Source organism: Vicia villosa, linkage group LG2, assembly GCF_029867415.1.
Source record: "Vicia villosa cultivar HV-30 ecotype Madison, WI linkage group LG2, Vvil1.0, whole genome shotgun sequence".
Classification (NCBI taxonomy): domain Eukaryota; kingdom Viridiplantae; phylum Streptophyta; class Magnoliopsida; order Fabales; family Fabaceae; genus Vicia; species Vicia villosa.
In genome coordinates this window covers 43,980,419-43,990,215 of record NC_081181.1, presented here as the reverse complement: position 1 = coordinate 43,990,215, position 9,797 = coordinate 43,980,419, and the positions used below count along the sequence as shown (strand labels likewise).

The window sequence follows — 9,797 nt, the reverse complement described above, 5'->3', positions numbered from 1 at the left end:
GATGGACTGAAATATGAGTAAATATGATGGGCAAATTTAGGGGTATGACAGGTGGGAATTCACATAATTATTAAGAATCATATAATAATATATAACGTTTAGCATACATACATAAAATAATATTCTCACACTTCATATGCTTTATAAAACATAACATCACCCAATTCATCATATTGTTCACAAGTGTATACCAACAGTTCACAATTTCATAATTATATCTCTTTCACATAATTTCACATAATCTCATATTATGACATAAAATATTATGTGACTTGATGCAAGACTCAAATGCAAACTCATGCATGTGGTACCGATTATTATCCTTACACGATTTTACATTTAAATCGGGTCCATCTCCAATCAGAGAACCACCAAAAAAACCCGTCCCTTAAGCTTCAAACCTCATCTCCAGGTTTGGGACAAGTCAATAGCTTCCATGAAACTACCAAACATTGCCTCTAGACAACAATGATGCATGTGCAAATATCACACTCATATGCAATTAAGACCGTCCTCTAATCTTAACATCCGTGCATATCTTCAATAATTCATGACATTTGAATTACCACAAAATTGTACATACAAACACATATTCATGAATTATTCATATACAATTCATATTCATATTATTCCTGCACCAAAACATTATCACAATACACAACAAATAATCCACAAGTATATTGCAATCCAATATTTTTATAAGTTCAAAACATCTCAACATAATATTTTTACTAATTTATTCTATACTCTTAACTTGCAAAAATTATAAAAATATTTATAATTATAACTCAACAGAGTCTCCACAGAACTCTGAACAACTTTACAATAATCTCTACAACTCTAAATCAACTCTAAAGTGCTCAAAAATACTCTACTGGCAACTTTTACATATAAGGATAACTCTTATGAAATTAATCGGCTAATGGTCTGACTCAAGTAATAATAAAACAACTATAAAGAGTCAAATACCTTCAATTTTAATTTTATGATTTATCAAATTTGACTCTAAACAACTTGAAAGCAACTCTGACAACCTATTGACCAAAATTGATAATAAGTTAAGTTGGCCAAAGAATTCAAATATTTATCTCTAACTCAACACTCCTAAAATTATTATACTAATAGTATTGAATTATATTATTATTATTATTATTATTATTATTATTATTATTATTATGTTAATGAGGCGTTTTATATTAGAAATCTTGAACATGATTCTAAGTTCAATTTCTTAGTGCCGCAACAATACATACGCTAATTCATTATATATTAGTTTTGATGTATATAGTAGATGCTACAGTATGAATATATATCATCAAATTCATGTTAACTCGACTATTATATGTATTAACTAACTAGTAGAAAACCCGTGTTGTCGCACGGGTCTGGTCGGGATTTCACATTACATGTACTTAATTGTGACTTGCAAAATTCCTTTATATATATCAAACATTTAAAGTTAACCAAATGAAATCCAAACTCAGTAATGTTAAATCCAAAAACATAATAGTTAACAACGAAAAATGTAATAATGCATCTTAACTTTTGGCTCTTGAAATAAAACAATAAACATATAGATGGTACAATTTTCAAATGCTATCTTCTTAAATGATAAAATCAGTCAGTATCAACATCTGTATCATATACCTGCATCGTGAAATGCATAAAATAAGATTTTGATTTATCAAAACTTTGAAAAAAATAAATAAACCAAGTGTGTGACATTTAGTTAAAAAGATAGGTTTATCAAAATTACCTTCTAACAAAGTGATTGGAAAACCTCCTTGTATACAACATTTGTAGTGGTCGAGCACGGGACTTTCTCCTTGTCATGTATTAAAATTTTAAGACCACTTTTGGTAGTAACTCTTGAAATTGCAACATACAATTGTCCATGACTGAAAACAGGAGAAGGTAAATATAACCCGACACTATCAAGTGATTGACCTTGTGATTTATTAATTGTCATTGCGTAAGAGACAATGATCGGGAATTGTCTCCTAATCATCTTGAATGGCCACGGCGACTCAGGAGGTGACATAGACATTCGAGGAATGTAAAAAATGTTACCTGTGTTCTTTCCAGACATAATTTTTGCCTCAATGACATGATTTCCTAATCTTGTAACAATTAATCTTGTTCCATTACACAATATGTCACTTTGGTCCAAATTTCTCATCATCATAATGGGGGTACAACCTTTCAACTTGATCCTATGATTTGGTAGACCTGATGTTCTTAGTTTGCTAAGAAATTCCGGAGTTATCACTTCATAAGCTTCAGTATAACTCGTATCAGTTCTATCAATTGAATCGTAACTAAGATACTCTTTCTCTTCTCCTAAAAAGCAATTAAACAATAACACATGAACATTAGGTAATTCAACTTCAACGTTATTTTGTTGTATGTTTGAATAAAAGAAAGTTAAATATTTTTTACCTGGTATAAGATCCAATACATAATGATTGATTTTATCCACAACTTCAATGGTTGAGGCAAGAATCGCTTTTCCTTGTAGATACGCAACATCTTGGAATACATGAACCAAATTGGGATATGTGCTTTCAACAATAGCTTTGATAGGATCCTCAAAATTGGTAATTAATAGTTCTGGAGGAATATCTATGTCAACCAGTCCATCATTTGGTTCAACTATCTTACCATCCCCAACATTTAAGATCCATTTTGAGAACTCTGCTATTTCCTTAGAACTTGTACCATCTCTTCCTTGCTGAAGTGTCATATTTTTTGTTAGTGTTAGGACTTGACAATAGTCCCAAATATAAGAGGAGCATATTGATGCATGAACAATATCACAACGTCCTGCTCTTGGAACAACTCAAAGCAATTTTTATGAGCCATTGGTGCTTCATCCCATATTATGACATTGGTTACCTCAAATAACTGTGAATGTTCGGTGTTTTTGTCAACATTGCAAGTAGAGTTGTCAAGTGTTGGCACAGGTATTTTGAACTTCGAATGAGCAGTTCTTCCGCCTGGCAATAATAATGAAGCTATGCCACTTGAAGCAACAATAAGAACAATTTTTTTCTTCGAACGAAGTGCACTTGATAGTGTTCTCCACATGAAAGTTTTACCGGTCCCTCCATAACCATATAAAAAAAACACCCCTCCTCTTTGTTTCAGGATAACTTCCATTATTGTTTCGAAGATTGAACGTTGTTCATCTATTAAATAGAATGTAAACATTTATCTTTCTAAAAATTTAAAAACAAATAATGTCAAGAGACTAAAGCACATAATGTCAATAGACAGATTCAATGAATGCTGGGAGTAAGGAATGACAGCAGTAAGGGCACGGAAGCACATAATATAAAGAAAAACAGTCACCTGTAAGGGCACGAAAGAGATTGTTGAAGTTTTCTCGCTCAGTATTGGCATTATAATCACGTTCGTCATAAATCAGTCTATTGCTAACGTGTCGTGTGACATAAGAATCAGGGTAAGGCATATCCTTAAATTCATGCAAACTTCTTTGATTGGATTGCAACATATTCTCAATCTCAATGAGTGTCAAGTTTTTCAACTCAGCGTCTGTTAACTGCATATCTATAAAAAATACACCAATTAACACAATATAACTATAAAGGTACCAATTCATAATTATATTTGCACCAAAAATATAAATTTATATAAACAGAGAGTATATAACATGTTATTATTATATACTAACACAATATAACTATTTTTATCATTGTTGTATACATAGCAACATGTTAATTTTCATGTATTTGACGAATGAAATCAGCAGTGCTATCTACTGAATGATTTGGGAAGTATAAGTTGCTAATGTTACTCATTAATTTTTCTATTTGCAGCAGCATAGCAAAATTTATATCAACAGAGATGGCATGGCTGTATAGATGAAAATTTAGATAGCAACATGAAAATTGTGGTGTGTTTTAGCATCCCTGTATACATAACAACATGAAAATTTAGGTGCGTCTAACGACTTAAAGAAGCAGTACAATATATAAGCACGACATGTAGCCATAAGGTGCTGCTCAATGTTAAAAATGAATGTGCAACTTGCATGTTATACTTATGCCATCATGAAAATGTAGTGATGTTAATAGTGACATACTAATATAATATTATGATCTTAAAAGCAATTTGTATGAAAGAATTAAAAAAAATGCAATGAACCTCTTCTATTGATGTCCTGTCTTGGTCGGTGAAGAATACCGTCAGACAACGTCTTCCAGGTTTTCTCCCAAACATGACGGGGTCTATTAATTGTACCGGATAGTAGCATAGTGACAAATAACTTTCTCAAAAAATGTCCTGAACCCCAATCTTTCGCCTCATTAATCGCTGCAACATAGTCCTTATCATCATTAGGAATCCCATTTCAAAACATGCATCCCGGATACTTTCCCGAACAATTCCACCGACCTTTTTTATACCCTCATAGCATGTTGGTCCCTTTGCAACCGTCAGCATCATTCTTAGGTAATACAACTCACTGGTACTTGGAGGAACCCAAATTAGTCTACCAATGGTATGTCCTCTTTTACGTGGTCTCCATCGTCGGTATCTTTTATCATAAACAAACTTGGTAAGAAAATTCGAGTATGTCAAATTTATGGCCTCTGATTTTCTTATCGTGGCTCACTCCAAAATCAAATCAAAGGTCTGATTTTACTATTCTTTGCTGCATCAAAAATACAGCCACTCCTTTAAATACCAACCAAGAGTTGTTCAAAAACATATCTTTGTTAAAATGTCTTCATCTCTTCATTTAGTGATGGGTATCTACCAAGTTCTTCATTGTTTTATTTGTTTTCAATCTGTTATAAGTAAACTAATTTCGATTGTACTAACATGCATAATATAATGGTTAATGTCTTTGTACACAGGTTCTTGTCTCTTGACACTGAAGAAATCAATGCAATATTAGGTATGACTGCTGAGGATGATGAGGTCTCTAAAGGGAACACCAACACTATGATGAAGCAAGTGGAACCTGAGGATGATGTTGGCCAAAGATCTATGACTAAAGTTGATCATGTGATGAAGGAAGTGAAAGCAGAGTATGAAGTTGGGAAATCCTCTGGAGCCAACCATGATGCTGTTTTGAAGGAAGTTAAAGTAGAGCCTGGTGCTGGTCAATCTTCTCAAGTGAATAACAATGATGGAGAGCTAATGAAAGAGATATCATGGGAAAAAATAATCACTCGTTCACAGAAGCGTGGAACCCAAGTTTTGGTAAGATTTCTGCAGTGTAAAGTAATGTAAAAAATTTCTGATTACAGTGAAACCGTGCATGTTTAGTAATCTTAACATTTTTATCAACAAAAAATTGTTATGCAGCAATTTCCTCAGGAGGTCATAAAGAAAGCTCTAAGATCGGACATAACTGCATGCAAGTTGTTTGACCTTGACAACTTGGCTTTTTATGACTGTCAAATTATGAAATCAAACAGAGAATATGTGGAGATGTATGTTGGACATGGTTGGTATGCATACTCAAAGGAAAAGAAATTGTTGGTTGGAGATAAGCTGGTGTTCGAGTATAATTCAGAGAATGAAATATTGTATGTGAGGCTCATCTGACGAAGGGCAAATAACAATGTTTAAAAGATGGTGGTCAGGTCTTGGCAGTTTAAAATGATGCAGGAGGTTCTATATTTTGTTTAAACTATGAAACTTTATGAAAATGTCTTATGAATTTAGTTTAATGTTACTTTAGGGTGAATGAAAAACAGGTTATTTTGTTTTAGTGATGTAATGATGTTGGTGGCAGTTTTTTTTTTTTTTGAATATGGTATGTTTGGACATGATCAAAATTATGTAATTTACCTTCCTAATGAAGGTTTATTTGTGCTAATCTAAATGCAGTATGTATTTTCCTTTATATTGTTACTGATCATAGCCTTCATGCTATTCATATTTAAAGTAACATGTGCGATTGTACTTAAGACTTTGGAGGTTAAATATGGAAGTCAATTAAAATGATGAAATAATAGGCATGTGAGTTTGGTTAATAACTTTAGTCAGGTGAAGAAATTAGGAAGTATGAAGTGGTAGAAATTGTATAAGTCATCAAATCAAGATTCAAATAAACTTTGCAAACACACAGTCAAGACCATGTATGAAATAAAGACAAAATTTTCATAATATTTTTCAATAACATTATCAATGTAAGTTATGGGCGAATTATCTGTCATAAAACTCAATTGAAGATTGTTGTGGATATATGTTCATATGTATGCAAGTTTTGTGATAGAAAGAATGATAGAGACCTGTGATAAATAGAATAGCAAAGTCAATAGACAGCTGAATAATATAAAAATCAGGGATGTTAAGCTTTATGGTTTTGATATTAGACTCATAAAGATTGAAATCAAACAAATAACAAAGTTTTTTTCTAATAATCAATTTGTAACTTAAAGCATAGAATAGATTGATCAAGTTAGACAACTCATAAAAATTTTAGTTATGGAAAGTTTTAAAAGGCAATTAAAAGAAAATACATACACTTCATCCAAAAGAAATTAAGTGTATATTTGGAATTCGTTTCACTAAATACATATGATTTTGTTAAAACTTCAAAATATGGCTTTTACAAACCCAACATGATTCTGCCAAAACTAACTTTTAATCTAAATATACAATAAATACATGATTAGATTGATGAATTTTTAATCTTAACATGCATTCCAAACATAGACTAAATGACCTAAACTATGTTACATATGTTACTTCATGGAAGAGGGATTAAGGTTGTCTTTGTCCATTCCATGATCTCTTGCTTGTTGAAAAATGTTGATGATTCTGCTACCCAAGGTCTTAAAAGACCATCCGATACCGCAAAAACGGTATTGAAAGGTACCAATATTGTATCTTAATACCAATAACTGAAATCGTGAAAGTTTTTATCCGGCCGAGACCGTTATTGCTGCTACCTGTTGTGTAATGGATTTGGACCAGTAGGAACAACCCTTTTGTCTTCTGATGATTACATGTCATTGTAGCAAGAAGATACGTGTATTTTCTTGTGGTTTTTGCACCTATGAACATGATCATCAAGTACTGCCACACTACTATGATCATCAAAGTTGGTTATCAAATTTCATTTCATTTGTAAAATGTATTAAAGTACTGATGCACTAATCGGAATCAATAGTAGATAGCATAGAAGCAAAAATAATTCAGAGAATGAAGTTCATGAAACTAAAAACTAAAATATCATGAAATACTTAGTACAGGATCCAGTGTAAATAACTTTCAGTAGTGAATTCTATAGTAGATAGTTGTGTTTAAAAGTTCATGAATAATCCCTAATGACTTAAAAAAACTGAAGCCAACTATTTCTCCTTTTTAACATCTGTCATAGGCTTCAGCTTGGTTGAGGATTGTTGGACACTTTCAACATCTTCCACCACATCAGTTGAAGACCTCTTAGACGGAGTCAACCCAAAATTCCCAATCGAAGGATCATAATCTGCAGATGCAGATACAGGTTCCTGACATGAAATTGGAAAACACAAAAAAAAGCTCTTAAAACATGGTACAGTTTTAAAATTTTTAATCAAAAACATTAAGAATTAACAAAATACTTACAGAACAACTGATTATATCATCTTGGGACAAAGGATCAGGTGTTTCAAGTTTTGAAGTGTGCTGCAAAGACCATCTAATGTTAGTACATTTTAAGAAAATTGTATAGGAATCAAAAGAAGTTTAATATGGTTACCTCCTCGCCTTTGAAACTGTCCTTACTTTTCTTACGGTAATCTTCATCAGTTTTGAAGCCTATGACAGAAAGTCGGGAATTCTTAGGCTGAAATACAGCTCTAATCGTATACTTCTTTTTCAGTATTGAATCAAGTTCGTAAGGGAATTCGAGTGGATCGTAATAACCAGCCTATATCGATAGAAACAATTATACACCAATAATTCTAACTTACATACATACATTACATCAAATTATATCACATTACCAACCTCTATCAAATCCATTTTCATTTGAAGAGCAGACTTTCCAATTAACTTCACGTAATCGGTGTCCCAAAAGATGAACTTCGCCTTGGAATTACCGTCAACAACCAACACTTCAAGCTTATACCTAAAACATTTAATCTCAATCAGGAGCACGTACACCTAAAATTATGTATTATAACTATATATAATAACAATTGGCAACAACAAAACGATATAAATAATACCTTGGCACAGGCTCTGAGATTACATGTTTTGCATAACACTGCAGCTTTCCATCCTTTAGAGCCACACTCTGGGTGCATTCAACACATCCATCATAAAACCATCCCATCTAGCCAACTTCAAACTTATCAAGAGTTGCAACAGTCACACAGGTTATTTCCTACAGAGTTATCCAAAAAAGGAAATGTAAATTATTGTCACACAAGATTAATGAAAAAACATGTAATCATAATTTCTTACATCTTGCAGGTATGCAATCTCAGAGAGACTCATTATTTCAGCTTTCCAAAGAAATTTGTCAAAGTCATAATAATATGAGTTTTTGTGTTGCTTCAACTTGCAGACTCGACGTTGATAATAGTGATAAATCATTTCCAAGACTGTAATATGTAAAAACGTAAAATGTTTACATCAGGTAATAAAGAAAACAGAATGCACAAGTCCTAAATTTAAAGGAACATGATTGAAAGGAAGATTACCTTTCTTTTTGTTTCTTAACTTCATCAAAGCGAAGGTCATTAATCAACAACTTCGTTCCGTTCCACGTGTTGGAAACACTGACAGGATAACCTCCTGCATGAAATCCATTTTAAGGGCAAATGCATACATAAGACAAGGAAGAAATGAAATCAAAACAAAATATTATTATCAAGGAAGACATACATTGTAGTTAAAATTAATAACAGAAATACCTTGAGCCTCTTTAACCCTTGCATTGACTAATACAATCACAATATTGGAATCTTCCTTATTATTTTAAAAATATTCATAAAGTTGTACCGCGAGTTGACCCCAAAGCGTACATTGTACAACAGATTTGTTGGTGAAAATAAATCGAAATAGTTACTTGGATGTTCATATTATTCAATTTGTCTATACAGGCAAATAAACTGCAATTAAATAATTATAACCAGTCAATGAAACTTAGCGTACCTGGTATCAACAATTGTAAAAACAATTATGTTCTTGTTGTTGTCACCATTTATTTGAGATTGAGAAATCTCAGTAATACCTCCAAGGATATCTAAAAACACAAAATGTTCAGGCAATCAATAATATTACATAAAATTCAGTAATCTATCACAAAGAATACAATTAACTTACCAACCAAAACATTAGACTGAAACCTTCCTTCAACTATGGCATCCAATCCAAGAAGGTTAAGGTAATAAGCAGGAATGTCAGGAAGATCTGTTTTCTTAACAGAAGGTTATCCACATAAAACCAATTTGTAAGAATGATTCGTCGACCTAAAAGAGAAGTCATTTTTCGAAACTTTGAAATTCTGCATGATATAAGAAGTTCCAGCTGCAAGTTCGGACTTGAATTTGGAAACCAAATAAGTAGGGACAATCGCTTGAATCATATCATGCTTCAAAAAAAGATACAGAAATAATATTTGTTAGTGATTAGGCAGAACACAGTGTGTAAGACATAAACAATAGAATTTGGGAACAAAATACCACCTTCGAATCAACTAAAACCATCTCTATATTATATTTGTTTGAAGAACTTGTTACAGACCATATATGCTTACAACTAACTGCAATCTTCCACAAATCCTTCGACTCATTGATCTCCTTCACATAATCGATTGGGCGAGCCAT

The 9,797-nt window shown here is 32.3% G+C and overlaps 3 protein-coding genes across 3 annotated transcripts; all 3 read right to left on the bottom strand.

The window, feature by feature from the left end:
- Positions 1-1,617: 1,617 nt before the first annotated feature.
- On the bottom strand, positions 1,618-2,743 carry LOC131648954 (uncharacterized). The gene is made up of 3 exons (XM_058918691.1): positions 2,440-2,743; positions 1,781-2,340; positions 1,618-1,647 (listed from the first exon to the last, which is right to left on the bottom strand). Exons 1-3 carry the CDS (start codon positions 2,741-2,743, stop codon positions 1,618-1,620), a joined length of 894 nt encoding a protein of 297 aa, XP_058774674.1.
- A 14-nt stretch (positions 2,744-2,757) lies between these two features.
- On the bottom strand, positions 2,758-4,467 carry LOC131648953 (uncharacterized). Its single transcript, XM_058918690.1, has 4 exons — positions 4,428-4,467; positions 4,207-4,335; positions 3,352-3,570; positions 2,758-3,188 (listed from the first exon to the last, which is right to left on the bottom strand). The coding sequence occupies exons 1-4, from the start codon at positions 4,465-4,467 to the stop codon at positions 2,758-2,760; spliced, it is 819 nt and encodes a 272-aa protein (XP_058774673.1).
- Positions 4,468-7,331: 2,864 nt separating this feature from the next.
- On the bottom strand, positions 7,332-9,797 carry LOC131648952 (uncharacterized). Its single transcript, XM_058918689.1, has 13 exons — positions 9,654-9,797; positions 9,467-9,562; positions 9,295-9,388; positions 9,124-9,214; positions 9,038-9,080; positions 8,883-8,937; positions 8,670-8,763; positions 8,528-8,570; positions 8,193-8,260; positions 7,972-8,092; positions 7,721-7,891; positions 7,588-7,647; positions 7,332-7,490 (listed from the first exon to the last, which is right to left on the bottom strand). The coding sequence occupies exons 1-13, from the start codon at positions 9,795-9,797 to the stop codon at positions 7,332-7,334; spliced, it is 1,239 nt and encodes a 412-aa protein (XP_058774672.1).